Genomic DNA, 19,595 nt, shown 5'->3' with positions numbered 1-19,595 from the left:
ACATCTGCAGCCAGGGACAGGCGCCACCTTCTGTCTCAGGAAATAGTTCAGTCTCGAATGAAGTTAATGTTGGTATACACCAAACTACATGCTGTTGTTGTGACATACAATTGAGAGTAAAAGGTCTTCCAATGGGTCATTCAGTATACATATATTGTACAGGCCAGATGTTGACCTCGGATGGACCTTTATGACTAACCTGAGGTTGTTTACGGTGGAACAGTAGATAGAAAGACAGAGCTTGCAAATGTGGTGTTGCATGCAGGATTCTCCTGAACATGATGTTGGAGAGAGAGCCCAGATATTCCAGATACTAGTGGCTGTGGTGTCTCTTCAAGATTCAGATACATGATGGAGTAGCTCTTGGTCATTCACAGATATAAAACATATTGACGTGTGATTACTGGTTCCTAATTGAAATAAAAATAAAGGTTCAGTCCGCAGCTTGAGTCTCAACAATCTTGCTCGCTTAGGAATAGTCTAAACATCGAGAGAATGAACCTTTGTCAATGCAACAAATAAAAAAATATGACAAAATATGTTAAATGAAATTTCAACTTAACTGGCATCTTTCTTTTTCATTTTCCATGTGAGAATCTATCCTTGTTTCCTTTTGTGAGTGATTACTCCTTCCATATACTTTCTTCATTTCTTTTTCAAAAAGGCAAATTATATTTTAAATGGAAAATAAATACACACTGGAAAACTGGACTATTCTGTTATCTGTAATACTCACTGGTGGAGCATATTTTCAGAAGATGGTGGGATGGAGTCCGTAGTGTCAATTTCACACAACAGTATGCTGTTTCCTCATTTCTAACAGTTGTTATTGAGACAAAGTAGAATGTTTTCTAGTGTTTTTAAAGAACGTGAAATATCCACTAATCTTCCTGAACTTATAGTTTCTGACTACATTTATATAGACATTTTTGCAGAATTCAAACTCAAAGGTCATTTTTTACAGCAGTTCAAATGATCTGTTGGCAACCGTATCGGTGATATCTATTTTATTCAAAAAAACTAAATTTTGAATGGTCCTGATCACTACCAATCAAAGGAATGCCATATCTCACGTAGGGAGATGAATGAGTGTGTGTCCGGTCATTCATCAAACAATCTACATAGTCTGACAAGCAAGCAAGTAAGCAACTGCTCTCATAAAGCAGTTTGGGGCCGCTGGAGAATATAGTGTCTGGAATAATGTCTCCCAATTTATGCAATAATAAGCCTCAAGATATGTTTAAATATAAAGCTGAGCTGGTCTGGACAGTGAACATTTTTAATTTGCTTTCAATGAATAAACACATTCATGACAAACAGAAAATAAAAGGTCAGAGATTGAAAACTATGGCAAAGTTTGCACCTTTGCATAGGTGTCTGAGTGTTATCATAATGAATAGAATAACATTTTATGTGCCGGTATATCATTCTTGCATCCTTTTTCAAGTGGGTGGCAAGATTCCTAACTCACTCTGGCTGTACTTGAAGGTTTAACACAATAAAGGACCAACAATTAAGTCAAATTGTGAGTCTATATATTTCGAAACTGTTTAACAAGTTTATATTCTAGTATGTAAAATGCTGAAATTAAGGCATAAAATGGCTAGGAGGGAAAAAAAACAAAGGCCATGCCAAAATAAGATTCACCACACTTATGTGGCCATGTTTCTGTTAAATCCTTCATATGTGCTAGCAACATATGATAATCCTGACACACAATGTAGCAATCTGAGAGGGGGTGATGTGATGTTTTTAGTTTGGGTTGATATGGATATCGATTGGATATCGAATTTAAAAGCATTTTTATGTTGGGAAATCACTTCTTCTTCTCCATCTAACCCTATTCTCTGTAACCTCTTTTTATACAGAGTTAGGTTTTTCAGATTCCTGGGGAATCTGGGGCACACATCTTCAATGACCTCTTCTGGTCTGCCAACACAACAGCAGTAGTGAAGAAGCCCCAGCAGTGACTCCATTTCCTGAGGGTACTCAAGAGGAAAAACAACCGAACGAGAAGCTACTTGTGACCTTCTACTGGGCAGCCATCGAGAGCATCCTGACATACTGTTTGACAGTGTGGTATGCAAGATGTGCAAGAGTGATAGACACAGCCCAAAACAAAGCTTCATAGATCAAAAAAGACAATGCCCACACCAGGAACCAACTTTTTGAACTGCTGACCTTTTGCTGGTGCTACAGAGCACACAAATGCCATATGAACACCCAGGGCAGCTTCTTCCCAAAACCCATCACCACACTCAACCACAACAAGCAGAACCCTACATAACTCACCACACTACAAACCTCTCATACCTCTCTCCACTCATCCTTCAAATACTACTACCTGCAGCACATATTTACATTTATCTTCTTCTTCATCTTTTGGCTTTTCCCTTCAGGGGTCGCCACAGCAAATCAACCATCTCCATCTAACCCTATTCTCTGTATCCTCCTATCTCACACCAACTACGTTCATATACTCTCTCACAACGTCCATTAATCTTCTCTTTGGTCTTCCTCGAGACCTCCTGCTTGGCAGCTACAATTCCAACATCCGTCTACCAATATATTTACGATCACTCCTCTGTACATGACTGAACCACCTCAGTCTGGCTTCTCTGATCTTCTTTCCAAAACATAGAACATATACTGTTCCTCTGATAGACTCATTCCTGATCCGATCCATCATGGTCACTCCAAAAGAGAACCTTAGCATCACCTGGGCCAGTTACAAATCCTTTCCATCTCTATCTCTGTTTCACCAACCTGTAAAGATAATTCTCTCCCTTCTTACTGTCTTGAGTATACAAGTTATCGAACGCCCTTTGTTTTGCCTTTGCTACCTCTATCTTTACCATATGCTGTATCTTCCTGTACTCCTGTCTGTTCTCTCCAGTCACCTCAGTGTTTCATTTCTTCTTTTCTAACCGCTCTCTCTGTATATGCTCCTGCACTTCCTCATTCCACCACAAAGTCTCCTTATCTGCTTTCCTTCAAGACAAGGTCTTTCCTTCATACAAGATGTAGTCTACCTGGGTGCTCCTACCTCCACTTTTATAAATTATCCTATGTTCTTGTCTTTTCTGGAAAAAATGTATTCACTACAGCCATTACCATCCTTTTTGCAAAGTCTACTACTCTCCTACATGTCTCCCTGATAACATTAGCTGTAGACCATAAATCACTCCTCCCTTTTCAGCTTCCACAACTTTGCCCTCTTGATCTTCCTTGTCACCAGTCATTCTACAAACTACCATCCTATGCTGTCTGGCTAAACTCTCACCTACAACTACTTTTCAGTCACTGATCTCTTTCAGGTTACCTTGTCCATACAAGATATGGTCTACCCGCGTCCTCCTGCCTGCGTTCTTATAAGTTACCCTATGTTCCTATCTTTTCTGGAAAAAAGTGTTCACTACAGCAAATTTTCATCCTTTTTGCAAGGTCTACCACCATCTGTCCCTCTGCATTCCTATCCTGTATACCAAATCTGACCATCACTTCTTCATCACCTCTATTGCTTGCAATCAACATGCCCATTGACGTCTGCACCAATTACCAGTCACCACTGGGCTTATTCTGCATCACTTCATCTTACTCATTCCAGAACTTCTCCTCCCCAAGCTCACATCCCACCTGCATGGCATTGCCACTAACAACATTGAGTATCACACCTTCAATTTCCAATTTCAGACTCGTAAGTCTATCTAACATTCTTTTCACCTGCAGAACATTCCTCACTAACTCCTTCAAGATAACTCCTACTCAATTTCTTTTCCTAGAAGTACCATAATAAAACAACTTAAAGCCTGCTCCTAAGCTTCTATCCTTACTACATTTCCACCTGGCCTCCTGGATACAGTATGGCCACCTCCCTTCTCTGAATCATTTCGACCGACTACCTTTTCCTATCATAGGCCCGATATTCAAAAGTCCCTACTCTCAGTCCGACTCTTGCCTATCCTCTTCTCTCTCTGCTTCTTAACATCCCTTCCTCCTCTCCTTTGACCTACAGTAGCCTAGTTTCCATTGGTACCGGGAAGGTCATTGGTACCAAGAGCGGCTGTTGTTTGATTCACGTTTGGTTTTGGTAAAAGTTTTACGACACGGGCCTGTGCCCCCCTCCGAGGCTGGCTCAGGGAGACACTGGCCTGTGCCACCCTGAGGCTGCATTGTATGTTTGTATGTTGCAAAATCGCTACTTAAAGTATATTCTTAGTAAGGCACTATGGTTTTACTTCTTTCATACAACTTTGATTCAGGCTACACTGTGGCCTTACTGCTTATCCACATAGGAGGCCGTATGGTATCTACCTGCTCAGGCAGCCGAATGAGGGTAGCAGTGGATTGGACAAAAATGTATAGACACATAATGATGCAGACAAGGGGAGAGTGACCACAGAATACAGTTGTTTGTGCCCACTGTTTGTTTGAGAGACAACAGAAAGTACATCCTTGTTTCTGATCTAGACTTCTGTTTTGCCTTGTGGTAAACAAGACATCAAAAAAAAAACATGTTGGTCTGGTTATTATTTTGGCATTGTCCTTTGTGTGTGTGTGTGTGTTGGGTATGCATACAACCACATTAAATCAAAGACATGCAAAGAGGCCGACAGGACACAGATAACAAATTTTCAGGAAAATTGCTGTCCTTTCAGGTGTAAATGTTGATTTTCCAAAGAGGTTTATGAAAACTGAATACTACTTCCCATGAATCTAGATGTAATGAGTATCCAGGAGATCAATAACACGACTGCATTACCACCTCAGGCAAGTGGAAAACCCAAGCCATTTGAGTTTTATTGAAGGCCTGCCAAGGACACATGCAATAAAATAACATTCAAATGATAGTTTAAAAAAAAAAAAAAGGAAAAAATTAGTGACAAAAATTAAAAGACAAATGAAAAAAAAAACGGTCTTCTTTCCTTCAAACTAATGGCCCCTGTAATTGAAAGAGAAAACAACTCCGATTACAAGATCTTTTAACAGTACGGTGGTATTTAAAAGCTTACTGATAGAAATTGTTCCGTCCTTATGTCGATGTGATGTAATGGTGTTTATGTAAGTGTGTTACTACCCTGCTCAAGAGTGTAAATACAACTGAGATGACTCTTTTGACCAAAAGAGGGCAGTGCAATAAAGCATTTTAAATTGGAAATTGAGTTTAGCTAAGTGTTCATAGGTAACGTGTGAAATTTACTAATAATGGTTTTCAGTGTAATGATACAATGTACAGACACTGGGAGACTATAGGGACCCACTGACTCAGACTTCTTTTGTTCTTGAACAAATGTTTGTCTGCTAATGCAAGTGAGAGATCATTTTACTCCCATAGCCTCCAGATTCAAGTAAAAACTCCAAAATGATTTTATAAATAAGTTAAGTCTTTGGTGAAGGGATTTTCTGAAAATTAAAATAAAAAAAAGACAACACGTCTTTCAGATCAACTAATTAACATGGCAAACTCTACATTGTAGGGAATATGTAGACATGGGACTGACTTGAGTTTTTTTCCTTTAAAAATGTTCTTTGTTGAAAAACAGCATCTAACTTTACTATGTTTCTGGGGTTGGTTGGTTCCAGCTCAAGAATGGATGCATAAAACATGGTTCATTTCAAATATTTAAATCTCTTATTTGAAAAACATTACAAGGCCAATGCAGGTTTTGTATTATCCATTATGTAGAGTCTCAACAACCTGCCTGAGCTCCTTCCGTCAACTGCAAAACTTAACAATGTATGTACCACTCACTTAAAAGATCAGATGAGCATATGGAACATTCCACGATCCCACACATCCACGCAAATAAAATTATATGAATAAATAGCACAGAAAAAGGAGAACTACAGCTGTATTGCTGTGAGTACACCTTGGCTACTCTTGCAGATCGCTATCATTGGATTGCAAGTACCATATTTCAATCAGTAGAGGGCAGCCATTACAAACAATTAAAAACCTGTATAATCTTAATACACACCGCACACTACTTGTCACCCATTGGGTCAAGCTGTGATATGTAGCTGATGTTGAGAATTTTTTTAAAATGACATGACATTGGAGGAGCAATTTTTGCCAACTCGATTACTATTGACATTCACCCCAGGTATTTCAATTATGCTAGTTACGCTATTTATGAAGACAGGCTTTCGTGTTATTGAACATTAAAAAACTTATTTTGCAATAGACTTTAATGTCCAAGAAACTCAAACCTGGCAGCTTAAAGTATTGGTCCAGATCATCTCCTTTAAACATCACTCAGCTGTGTTGAGACGTCTGTTGAAAGAGAAAGAAAATGTGTTCTGCCTCATTATTGTACTTTGTCGTTGAATCCAATCAATAATGAATATCTTATGCTGTGGGTTCAACAGCTCTGCCAGGCAAAACCTAGACTGACAGGAATTTTTATTATGCGAGTAAGAGAGTAGTATGTAAACTAGCACAGTTATCTACAAATCAAGATGAGATTAAATTTAACAGATTTTCATTTTTCAGAACAATGGTGTGTCACGTAGTCTTGATCTTCGCCTCTTGACCTAAAATCTTCCAATCAGATGGGAATGTCTTGGATGCTGAGGGCTTCGCTTCTGAATCACTTAAGACAATCAAATGCTTTGTGCTTAATTCAGATTGTAACAGCGGTGTACCCTCTACCTGCAAGAATAATTCAAACATTAAATACATCTGATTGCCAATTGTTTGGATAATCAATTTTTCAAGAATTGCTTAAGAATGTGCCCATGTCGTGTTGATCACATGGGTTTTAAAAACGTAAAAGAAACTCCTACTTATTAAAACTGTAAAAATAAATCTTACAGCTCAGGCTCTAATATTTGCAGGATTCAAAATGTCATTTTAATTTACTTAATCAGACAACAATTTAGATACAGACAGAGTTTTCTTTAAATATATTAATTAAATTAAATATATGACTATCAGATTGAAAAACGGAATTTCTGCTGCAATAACATGCCTTTGCTTATAAAAAGAAATTCAGATTCGAGTGTGAATAACTTCCATGTTGCTAATGTAGTTGAAATGTAACCATTAAATAACATACAAACAGTCTCATAATTAATTCAACTCTGTCTGTCTCAAAGCTGTTAGTCTGGAAACTTAAAGATTACACTCTAAACACCCTCATTGATGCAAACTGTAAAATTACTTTACAATTACAACTTTCACAGTGAGTGAACCGAAGAGGCTTTCTGTCCCCGAAAACACCAAATACATGAAGAAACTATGTCAGGCAGGTTACCGAATTCTGATCAGGTGCTACTTGGATGATGAACTGGTAGGCAGGCATCATACAATGTTGATACACCATTCTGGTCATATCTATGTCCTCTGGACCAGAATCAGAGGGCAGTGAAAATCCATCTTCCATGGTCTCCTCAGACATATTCAGCAGCTGTCAGAAAAAGCAATGTTAACAATGTATAGAGATGAACTTCTGCTATTTAACTCCTTTCCAAAATTAGAGTGAAAATCATGAAAGCTGAAGAGCTGTGAGAAAGTTATTCACCACTCGAAAAACAATCTTCTCAAAGGGAGGAAATGGTCCTTCATTAATCATAATATGGTTTTCCTCAGACAGTTATCACACAGCTTGCATTAATACAATTTTATGGTAACAAGAAAAAAAAAACACAAAAAACAAAAACAAAAAAAAAAATCAAACCAAGGTCACATGCTTCATAACATTTACTTCTGGTATTTTAAAGGCGTATCACGTATGTCAAGAGATGCGACAAAGTTTTGTTTTTACAATGTTTTTACCTTGAAAAATCCCAAGAAATATTGTTGTGAAAACTAGGGGATACAAGATAGATAAAGATGTCATTAAAACCTCTAAGACATATCTGTAAATATCTTGCGAATGGCTTTTGCGGAATCTTAAGTACAACCCTTATCTAAGACTTATAAATTATACATTTATTAATTTGTGTAACTTTATACATTAAAGTTACACATAATTTAGAAAGTGAGTTTCCTCTTAGATCACTGTTCAAACACTGTCAGTGTAAAAGGGTTGACAAATCAGCTACTCTAACTTTCAGACCAACAGTTTGGACAATTATTTCAATTAATTACAATTTCTTGCTTTTTATCGGCAGATTCTTAAAAGTGAGAAGGAATGGGCTGCCTTCTTTGGAAGTTTGGATGAAGGAGCTTTGAGAGCCTCTCTTAGTGAAGTTATGGTGACTGAATATTTTTTGGTTCGGTGTCATTAAGAAATGGCACAAAAGTAACCCTGATTTTGGTAAAGCATGTATGCATTGTCACTCTAGCATAGATTTCAAGGATAACAGAAATGTATACTATTGACACAGGAAGATGGAGAACAGAGAATTTCACAATTGTCAATACACCAATGCACTCACATCATCAACCTTCCACAGGTCACTGTAGAAGGTATCTGTTTGACCATAAGAAATTGCATTCTTCAGGAAATCAGTGTCACTGCCATCATCCTGAGAAATAGAATATAACATCAGTCAAGATTAAGAACAAACAAGAAAAAAATAGATAGGGCTTTCGCAGAAGCGACTTGTCACTTAACAGCTGAATTGAAAGGAGCCACCACTTACATTGTCAGTGTCTTGCAAAACTGCCACAAGCAAACGAATGTATTCTGTTGCAGCTTTGAGGGTATCTACTTTACTAGGCTTCCGGTCTGGTCTCATAAGTGGCACCATTCGCTTTAAACGGGAGAACATGGTGTTCAAGTTCCTGATCTGCCACAGAAATAGATTGTAGTTAAGTCAAGTTATAGCTGAAGTCAAGTAAGGTTTCCATTCAAGAGACAAATTTAATTACATCACCGACATCTTGTTGTTTCAGTGCTTAAAGCTGGCATACTCAGAACAACATAGCTGGCGGCACGCGCGCCCACCCACCCACCCACCCACACGAGAATGGATTCTCTCCTCTGTGGGCCTTATTTGAAATGAGATACATACACTATTTTCAGTTGGCGTAACATGTTCCTGACTGCAGTATTCTGTGAACATTTTGAATCGGAACATTGCTACATTGCTGGTGAATGTCTTGCACAGGTTATCCTTCCAAATATGTCATATCATGCATGCATTAAGTAAAAAAATGCTGCATGTGAAACTCGTCCCTCACTTTAAGAATTGACCTAACATTGCTAACTCAAGTTCCCTATTTTGAAAGATATGAGTAGGGGGTGTTCGTTAAATTAAGCACCCACCCACCCCCCCTCCCCTCTGTAACAGGGACCCACGTTATGGGTCTTGTTAGGTACGTGGAGCTAGCTTAACGGTTTACCGGATACTAATTCGGGACTTCGAAGTCAGCGTCATTGGCTTCGTTACCCGGGCAAACGGAGTTCGTTCTCACCCTTAGCCTTTCTTTGGCATTGACCATTTCTCTCTTTTTCACGGTTTCGTTAAAGTCCTGTGCGACAAAATACAAGCCATCTTTGCCGCGCTTGAACTTTTCGATGTTGCTGTAGGCGGGCAGCGCGGACTCCCCCATCAAACGCTTTAGAATATCACTCATTAATTCCTCCTCGGGAACTCTCATCTTCCCTGGAACATAACCTATTCTGGCAGTCTCTCTGCCCTCTTAATACTTCCCTCCATACTATGTCATGGAGCAGGAAGACATCTCCACACCTGGCCTTCACCTCCCTAATTGAGCTGCCTTGAAAACTCTCAATATAACAAATGGATTTTTCTTCCATATTGAAATAAAATTTCAAAATGACGCAAACTTGGACTGTAACGCCAGTTGTTAAATCATTATGTAAAGCTATAGAGTTGAACTAAATCTTTTGTTTTTGTAAAAGAAGCAATGCCATACTGTGAATAAGTGTAACTTAAGCTAGCCTAACTTGAGGTAGGTTTAAGTGTGAAACTATCAAGGAGTCAAAACACCATTTTCTCCTGTAAGGCAGTAAGTTGTTAAATGTTTGATAAGTATACAAATTTATTTTACATTAAGATTACATTGAGAAGTCTGCTGCACATGTTCAAAGTTAGACTATAGGGGCAAATTGAAACCTCAATGGTCCAGAATGGGAAAAGGTGAAGATCATTGTAGCATCGGTGGCCAATGAGCATCATGTGAACACTTCTTATAATTCCGGAATTTATATGAATATGATTTTAATTCATTCTCTGACTCCGTTCACGAACCGAAATATTAACCAAATTTATGTTTCCCAATGAAATTAATGTAAATCCAACTGATTAATCATCACTGTGTTTCTGGTGATTTTTTTCCTCTTCTGTGTCACTTGAAATGCTTTGATGGCTAGTTGGGTTGGTGCTCTTTGAACAAGAAAACAATCCAGGGAAATTTGCCTTGTTCTTACTGAAAGATTTCTGAAAATTGGACATCACATTGTCATTTAAAATGTCCACTGCCCTGCTGGTCACAGTTCTGTTAGGGTGATACATTTTGATGAAAGCCTGCACTTCACTCCACTTGGTATACATGTGTTTGAACTCAGCACTTAAAATATCTAGCACCACCTCCTCCTCCCCTTCCATAAGTGCTCCTCCTGCACAACTTTCATCTGCTGACGTTGCAAGTTTCTCTGTGGCTCTCTGTGTCATTGGGGTTGGTGAGATCAGTAACCAATTTGTTCGGGATTAAGGCTGTTTTGTGGGCCGATGTTCCACTTTTCTTTTCTTTTATCAACCTTTAATCATTCTGTTTTTGACAAAAATTAAGAATGATCATAAGTGTAGATACATGGATAGCGATAGATAGAAGAGGAGGATGTAAATTATTCAAACCTTAATGTTACTCAGTAACTACAGATATAAGTGTTGCATTTTTTATGGAAAGAAATATTTTTAAAGGACTTTTTTTCAAATGTGTTAAGTATTTTATTTTCAGACTTTTCTTTCAGTGCTTCATAACTCTTTGGAGGAAGTTTTACACTTTTCTCAACTTTCATCCATGTGATAATACACAAGTCAGTCTTTTTGAATGCTTCAGTGAATAATGGAGAATAATGCAGCCTCGGGGGGGCACAGGCCAGTATATCCCTGAGCTGGTCCCAAGCCTCCATAAATGGAGAGGGTTGCGTCAGGAAGGGTATCTGGCGCCAAAACCCAATGGCAGGCCCTGCATTTTACACCAAGGCCTTTGGTAGTGCTCCCAATCAATCCATCCCCCAATAATTAGTTTATGGCTATAAGAAAAACATCTTATTATGCAGAAATTTAGTATAAAGAGAGGTGCATCGCAGATAGATAACTCGTGTAGCTACAATAAATGCCTTTATAGCAAACAGCTGGAACACATAAAAAGCACCAATAATAACCTTATAAACTTGAAGTATTATTTAGGAAAATAGCAGCATTTTACTCACCAAAAATTCTACTAATTTGTAGATAAAATCCATTCTCATTTCTTTCCTCAAAAAGAGTTAAATTTTTCTGTTGTACAGATTATCCGTGTAATGCAGCTCCATCACGAAGTCCTTTTCTATCACCATTGAAGCTAATACTCAAAATCGAACTTGCCCTGTCGTAATCCTGGCATAAGTTTAAGTTAATTTTAGGGCTCAAAATGTCCACTACACAGAAGCAGTGGACACAGGGATGGTCGCTCAGCTGTATATTCACTCTGGTTTCCCCAAAAGTTTTGGAAAGCACAGTCGCTTCTATGTGTCCGGCAGTGCTTTGGTGTCTCGTTGCTGCCTTGCTTAAGCAAGTCAGATTTGCAAACCCAGTGTGGCTCCAAACACCATGTCGATCAGTGGCAAATAAGAAGCTCTCCCAGCAATACAATTTGCAGTGTGCCTCGGAGCCTGTGAGCCAGGGATACCGGTCATAGTTCGGTGCTTGAAAATGTCGGACAAATCCTTTTCCTGGTTGTGACAGATCCGGTAGCTTAGGGGTTGCCCGACCTTTCTTTACTATTTCCCGCTTTTCTTCAAAACTCCATCTAGAAAATGGCTTTAACAATATTAGCAACTAAATCTGTTTCTTCCCCTCCTGCAGCCATTGTGGGTTGACAAAACCGATATTAACAAACACAACTATGTTTCTGTTTGCAGCTTGCTAGTACGCCTCTCCTCGCTTGTACACTAGTCCACTCTCTGACTATCCAATCAGAGGGTATGAATACGCTAACGTTGCTGTAGCCTGCTAGAAGGCTTTGGATGCCATCAACTCAAAATCTGATTGGTTGAAGCAACAGCATCATCAACACTTTTTTTGTGTAAAGGACTAGCAGAACTGATTGTGCAGCAAAGTGGAGTGATGCAGAATATCCCCAGAGATGAGAGAGTGGTAATTGGTGCAGACTTCAATCGACTTGTTGGTGCCGGCAATAGAGGTGATGAAGAATGGATGGGCAGGTTTGGTATCTAGGATAGGAACGCAGAGAGACAGATGGTGGTAGACTTTGCGAAAAGGATAAAAATGGCTGTAGTGAATACTTTTTTCCAGAAAAAAACAGGAGCGTAGGATAACTTATAAGAGCCGAGGTAGGAGCACGCACGTAGACTGCATCTTCTATAGATGAGGTAATCTAAAGAATATCAGTGACTGCAGAGTAGTGGTAGGTGAGAGTGTAGCCAGACAGCATAGGATGGTGGTTTTGAGGATGACTCTGGTGACAAGGAAGCTCCAGAAGACAAAGTGGTGGAAGCTGAAAAAGGAGGAGTGTTTTATGGTTTTCAGGGAGGGGTTTAGAAAGGTTCTGGGTTTTCAGGGAGAGCAAATTTTCTGGAAAAAAGTATTCCCTACAGCTATTTCCGTCCTTTTTGCGAAGTCTACAACCATCTGCCCCTCTGTGATCCTACCCTTGATATCAAACCTGCCCCTCACTTCTTCATCACCTCTATTACATGCACCAATATATTAATTGAAGTCTGCACCAATTACCGTATTTTCCGGACTATAAGCCGGTACTTTTTCCCACGCTTTGAACCCTGTGGCTTATACAACATGCGGCTAATTTATGGATTTTTCTTTTGCACTGCCATCAGGGGGAACTCTAGCAGGATGTGCAAAAACGAGACAGACACTAGAGGTCATTGCAAAGAAGAAGAGGCTACACTAACAGAGATGCTGAAAAGATGTGTGTTGGAGATTTTCTGAGCCTCTTCCACTCCAATACTGAAGAAGTCCTCAGCAGTTTCAGTGCAAAGGAGGAGGATGAAAAAAGCCATTAATGATTTTTCTGTTTTGTTTGATCAGCTCTTTTACTGCCATGTTACAGGCATCATTTGGGATCATTATTGGTAGAGATGCATCATACCACTGCTGTATATACCGCAAAATTTACTATATGACAGTTCAAGTACTTATTTTCCGTATTTCAGCAAGGTGAACAGGGGGGACCTCAGCACACAGCTCTGAGAGCCAGCACTGAGGGTGATGGGGAGGAGGAGACATTGTGGATATTGACAGCCTGCAGTCTGTTTGCAAGGAAGTCCAGTAGCCAGTTACAACCACGAAACAAGTGAACCTACTGCTTAACACACAACCATTAAGACAATAAGATAAGTTAGTGCACAATCAACTTGTGTAAAATAAAAACATGATAGCTGATGGGAGGCATTAACGGCACAGTCCATTTTTTGAAAGCCATGTCCCTTTTAATTTTTCACATTTTTGAACAAGCAATCATATTAATTTTGCCTTTCATTAATGAGTTATAAATCTCATAATCTTTGTTAAGATCTCTCGATATTGTGAAGAGTTCAAATATAAATATCCTCTTGTTGAAGGGAAGGAAAGTTATTTATAGCGTTTGCCTTCCCGAGGATCTTGTGTTCAGTATAAAACTTTAACAACTTGAATCATAATGATTCAATAATGTTATAATGTAATAATGTTATTATAAAATTACATTAAACTGCACAGTATTTCTTTCTGGTGTAATTCTGTGAGGTGAGTCACTCAAATATAAGATGAGTAATTTAGAGAATTTTATGTGGAAAGCATGGTAGGTACAGTAAGAGTTATAAAGCTAAATCAGGACTATTTGGAATACAAAAAACTTAACATGACCGTAAAAAAAGCATAATTTTTTACTTTTCTTTTGACCAATCTAGTATCTAGCCCACACACCCAATGTAATTTTGCTCTGATTAAACTCAAATGTACCATTCAATACCATTTGGATTTGCTGTGAAAAAACATGAACACCCCCCCCCCCCACACACACACACACACACACATAATACACACGGAAAGGCAATCTGATAATAATTCGGGTCTGACTGCATCTAATATATGATCCCACTTGCCAACATTAGTTGCATTTTCCAATGTCAAGACAGGGATAGGTAGTCTGGTCAATCTGCCACGAACAAAAACTGTGCTGATTTTCACTTGCAGCGCTGTTACCAAAAACAAGACATCTATTAACTAGTAGATGATAGAGATAATCTTCTTCTTCTTCTTTCGGCTTTTCCCTTCAAGGGTCGCCACAGCGAATCAACCTTCTCCATCTAACCCTATTCTCTGTATCCTCCTCTCACACCAACTACCTTCATATATATCTTCTCTTTGGTCTTCCTTGAGACTTCTTGCCTGGCAGCTCCAATTCCAGCATCCGTCTACCAATATATTCTCTATCCCTCCTTTGTACATGACCCAGCCATCTCAGTCTGGCTTCTCTGACCTTCTCTCCAAAACATCTAACATGTGCTGTTCCTCTGATAGACTTATTCCTGTTCCAATCCATCCTGGTCACTCCCAAAGAGAACCTCAACATCTTCATCCTTCATCCTTCATCTCATCCTTCCTCCTTTCTACTGTCCATCTGTCCCTCTGCATTCATATCCTGTATTCCAAATCTGCTCATCACTTCCTCATCCCCTCTATTGCCTACACCAAAATGTCCACTGAAGTCTGTACCAATTACCAGTCTCTCATTTCTGGGAATATTCTGCATCACTTCATCTAACTCAATCCAGAACTTTTCCTTCTCTTCAAATTCACATCCCACCTTCGGGGCATAGCCACTAACAACAGTGAGCGACACAGCTTCAATTTCCAATTTCAGACTCATAAGTCTATCGGACATTCTTTTCACCTTTAGAACGTTCCCAACAAACTCCTCCTTCAAGATAACTCCTACTCCATTTCTCTTCTTGTCAGTACCATAATAGTACAACTTAAAGCCTGCTCTTAAGCTTCTAGCCTTACTTCCTTTCCACCTGGTCTCCTGGACGCACAGTATGTCCACCTTCCTTCTCTGCATCATGTCGACCAACTCTCTACCTTTTCCTGTCATAGTCCCAATATTCAAAGTCCCTACTCTCAGTCCACGGGTCTTTCCTGTCCTCCTTTCTCTCTGCTTTCGAATACGCCCTCCTCCTCATGTTCCTGTTCTTGTTCTTGTTCTTCGATCCACAGTAGCCCAATTTCCACTGGTACCCTGTAGGTCATCAGTACCAATGCCGGTCGATGATATGTTTATGGCTGACTCGCAGGTTTGGTTTTGGCAAAAGTTTTATGCTGCATGCCCTTCCTGACGCAATCCTCTACATTTATCCGGGCTTGGGACCGGCTCAGGGAGACACTGCTCCATGCCCCCCAAGGCAAGCTTGGGGAGACACGAGCCAGTGCCGCCCTGAGGCTAATAAATCCATCAAAATATTCCTGAACTGGACCAACTGGACACAAATCTTATGCTAAAGAGTAAAAAATACAAAATTGGGCAATTATTGTTTGCTTGAGAATTTCTGTTATTTTACCTGCCAGTCAGTCTCAGTCTGTACATCTGCAGTCTTAAATATTTGATTATATATCATTGACCATTTTTATTGATGTATTTTGTGTTATTTTGCCTTTTTTATTATCATCACCCCTAATATTCAAAAGTTCAAAAATCATACTTTTTCCTACCTACACAATGCAACAATGGGTCACCGCTGTCCTCAACCCAAACCGTAATGTATCAAAATACTAAATTCAAAATTCTGCTCCACCTTTATGTCCCATCCTTGGTATATTTACCTGCGTTCACCATGGGACTTTAACTATTGGCCCTCTTAGGGTGATAAGCTATAATGTTAAAGGCCTTCATAGCCCAATCAGGAGAAAGAAAATCCTTAACCATTAAATAAGAAATTGCATTCTTGCAAGAAACCCACCTTTCAGAAGCTGAACATGAGAAATTAAAGAAGCCCTGGGCAGATTCATCAGAAAGTGAGTCAGATTTCATCACACCCATCTGATAGGAAAAGAAGGGTATCTTGTATGATAAATAGATAAGTCAATTTCCCATTATATAAAATTTATAAAGACTCAGCAAAGAGATTTATAATGACTAACAGAATAATTGATCAACTGGGAGTTTGTCTCATGAATATATATGCTACAAATGAGGATGAGCCCGACTTTATTCGCACAATCTTTTCCCTAATATCACAACATGGCTCGAGTATTCTGCTGCTCGGAGGGGAACTGTTATGTCCCAACACTTAGATAGACAACTTGTGGAGAAAACTCATTTCGGCTACTTGTATCCACATTCTCATTCTTTGGGTCACTACCCACAGCTCATGACCACAGGTGAGGGTGGGAATGTAGATCGACGGGTAAAGTGAGAGCTCAGCTCCCTCTTCATCATGACAGACCAGTACAGAGTCCGCATCACTGCAGACACTACACCGATCCGTCTGTCGATCTCCCACTCCATCCTTCCCTCACTTGTGAACAAGACCCCAAGATACTTGAACTCCTTCCCTTGGGGGCAGGATATCTTCCCCGACCTGGAGTGGGTACTTCACCTGTTTCTGGTTGAGAACCATGGTCTGTTATGCATGGTCTCTATGGTGCTATATATCAACATCCCCAAAACCTCATTTGACAACTGTGACAAGCTAATCTCAATATTTATCCGGCAAAAACAGGAACCCTGAATTGGATTAAAAGTACTTCAACCATCTAAAGCAAAAGGTGGGCTCGAACTCCCTATTTTGAGATATTGCTATCAGACTGCGCAAAAAAGACCATTAACAATATGAATCCGGGACCTACCATATACACTCTAGCTCAATATTAAAAGGAGTTTGTGTGACCAGCACAAGCCCTGACATTTCTGGGGGCCAACCCAAATGAAACAGATACGGGTCAGTCGACAACAGTAACATCAAAAATATATAAGAAGATGAAACTTAACTTTGGCAATCGCATCAGTCACAAATGTTGGATTTATAAAGGGTGTTGTGCCTTTAGGAATGGATACGGGGTTCAGAGAATGGTCAAAGTATGGGCTCACCAACTTACATCAACTCAATGATGCTTGGAAATTCTAATTCTATTGCACAGCTGATTGAGGAATATAAGTGTAATCCCCCTTTTTTAAAGAAGGCATCACCAACCCAGTCTGCCAATCCAGTGGCCCTGCCTCCACCTTCCATGCAATGCTGCACAGGCATTTCAGCCAAGACAGCCCAACAATATCCGGAGCCTTGGAAGTATTCCTTCTACCGATCCACAATGTCCCAGGTGGAGGTCAGCAGCCCACCATATCCAATGAACACAGTGCTGATGGGGTACTGCTTCCCCCTCGCAAGCTGCCAGATGGTTGACCAGAATCTCCTTGGAGCAAACTTGCTGTGGGCAGATGTACAAGACTTATCAAGACTTATCCACACAGACTCACTGCTGTGATTGCATCCAAAGGTGCATCTACAAAATACTGACTGGAAGGGTGTGATTAATTATGCAAACAATTATATTTCTTTATATATTTTTATTTCATTGACATTATTTTGCAGAAATCTGTTTTCACTTTAACATTAAAGAGTTTTTCCAATAAATGTTCGTGTTAAAGCCAAATATTATTAACCATGAAAGGGCACTGAAAGGGTAAAACACCCAAGGGGTCAATACTTATGATAGGCACTGTATGATGGAGCAAATAAGTATTTAGTCAGCCACCAATTGTGCAAATTTTTCATCAAAGGTATACTTCAACTATGAGAGACCGAATGAGAAAAAAAAAGAATCCAGAAAATCACTGTCTGATTTTTAAAGAATTTATTTTCAAATTTTGGTGGAAAATAAGTTTTTGGCCAATAGCAAAAGTTAATCTCAATACTTTGTTATATGTCCATTGTTGGCAATGACAGAGGTTAAGCATTTTCTGTAAGTTTTAACAAGGTTTTCACACACTGTTGCTGCTATTTTGTCCAATAAATTTTTGTGTTAAAAAAGCCAAATTTTATTGACCATGATTGATTTATGAAAGCACTAAAAGGGTAAAACATCCAGAGGGGTGAATACTTATGATAAACACTGTATATGCTCTTCCAGTTGCATGATGAACTCAACAAAACACATACATTCTTGCTATCAATCAACTGGAGATGGTTTTGATAGGGGTTTAGACATGTCAAAATAAGTTGTAAACAAATCTGTTGAGCAGGGTGGTGTGATCACGGTTCCAACCTTGTTTTGATCAGATAGGTTTTAAATACTTTAAATATTTAATAAAAGGTGTATTTATTTTCTCTTATATGATCTCTGACTGTATTCCCCTTTGTGTATTTAAATGAGGCTTTAATTGAGTGAATTGAAACGCCAACCTACCGATTGGAGAGATGCTCATTTTACCAACTGAGCCATAGCCGCCCCTTTTGTGCTTGCTTTTGCCACTTTATGTTGCACAATAATAATTGAAGAATTTTACTTGGTCGCATGTAATTGAAGACATTTCTCCTCAATTTATTTTACAATTCCATGCCAAAATTTAGCTCTCTTTGGTGTGACTTCAGAGGATTCATAATTGCGAAAATAATTTTTCAATGGAAATTTCATTTCATCTGCTAACTTTGAAAGAATCTTTCCATTCATTTTTGAATGCATCACAATTTGTTTCAATCTTACATTTTCAACACATACACAGAAATCTTTTAAATTTTGCAACCTTTATTATTAGAACAATTACAACTTGATCACCAGAGAAGGAGAGACAGAAAATATTTTTCTGTCTCTTGTCATTTTCTCTGTCTATTGTCCCTCATCTGATCCCATGCGATCTTTACAAGTACTTAACTTTATTATACAAAATTGATATCGCTTACATGAGTGGTATTACATTATGATAAAATGATGACGATAGTAAAAATACGACAATGGACTTGTGCATATATTGAGCATAAACAAAAGGCCTCTACTGCTGACTGATGTAAAGGACTTGAAGAAGGTGGGTTATATTTATTTACAATACATTGCATAAAAACAGTATAATAGTCTACACAGTAACTACATACACCGTGTCCAAACAAACAAATTAAAAAATCACAGAACGTTAATGAAAATGTAAGGATATCCAACACAGTACTGGAACGTTGGAACATCAGTACAGCAATGTCAAATGACAAGTAAAACATGAGGGGGAGTTGCTCGGTATTTTTTTTTATCATTTTAGTTATGCAGCATTCCATCCAGACTTGTTTTTTCACCAAAGAGCTTCAGTCCCTGAAATATTTTGTCTTTCCCAACGATTAAAGTTGTCAAGGGCAAGCCGTAAATAACAGCGCTCAGAAGTCATTCAGAAGTAAGTAGCCAGGCATCCGTCCTCGTGTGGAAAGTACAGTACTGGCCGAATATGCTTATTTTTTTGTGAAAAATATGCAGCC

General features: G+C 39.0%; 1 protein-coding gene across 1 annotated transcript; it reads right to left on the bottom strand.

Annotated features, from left to right (window-relative positions):
• Positions 1–7,238: 7,238 nt before the first annotated feature.
• Positions 7,239–9,550, bottom strand: figla (folliculogenesis specific bHLH transcription factor). Its single transcript, XM_086169220.1, has 4 exons — positions 9,365–9,550; positions 8,590–8,736; positions 8,383–8,472; positions 7,239–7,409 (listed from the first exon to the last, which is right to left on the bottom strand). Exons 1-4 carry the CDS (start codon positions 9,548–9,550, stop codon positions 7,239–7,241), a joined length of 594 nt encoding a protein of 197 aa, XP_086025346.1.
• Positions 9,551–19,595: the final 10,045 nt, after the last annotated feature.

Source organism: Fistularia commersonii, chromosome 22 (genome assembly GCF_037954325.1).
Source record: "Fistularia commersonii isolate RoL2024-O1a breed Wild chromosome 22, RoL_Fcom_v1.0, whole genome shotgun sequence".
In the NCBI taxonomy this organism is placed as follows: Eukaryota; Metazoa; Chordata; class Actinopteri; order Syngnathiformes; family Fistulariidae; genus Fistularia; species Fistularia commersonii.
This window is presented reverse-complemented; position numbering and strand designations above follow the sequence as displayed.

Excerpts from the sequence above, each read along its gene's own strand:
- figla (XM_086169220.1), bottom strand. The coding sequence starts at position 9,550 with ATGAGAGTTCCCGAGGAGGAATTAATGAGTGATATTCTAAAGCGTTTG. Across the intron at positions 8,737-9,364 it reads ATGCCAAAGAAAGGCTAAGG|ATCAGGAACTTGAACACCAT; the intron begins GTGAGAACGAAC and ends TTTCTGTGGCAG. Across the intron at positions 7,410-8,382 it reads ACCTGTGGAAGGTTGATGAT|CTGCTGAATATGTCTGAGGA; the intron begins GTGAGTGCATTG and ends TTTTTCTGACAG.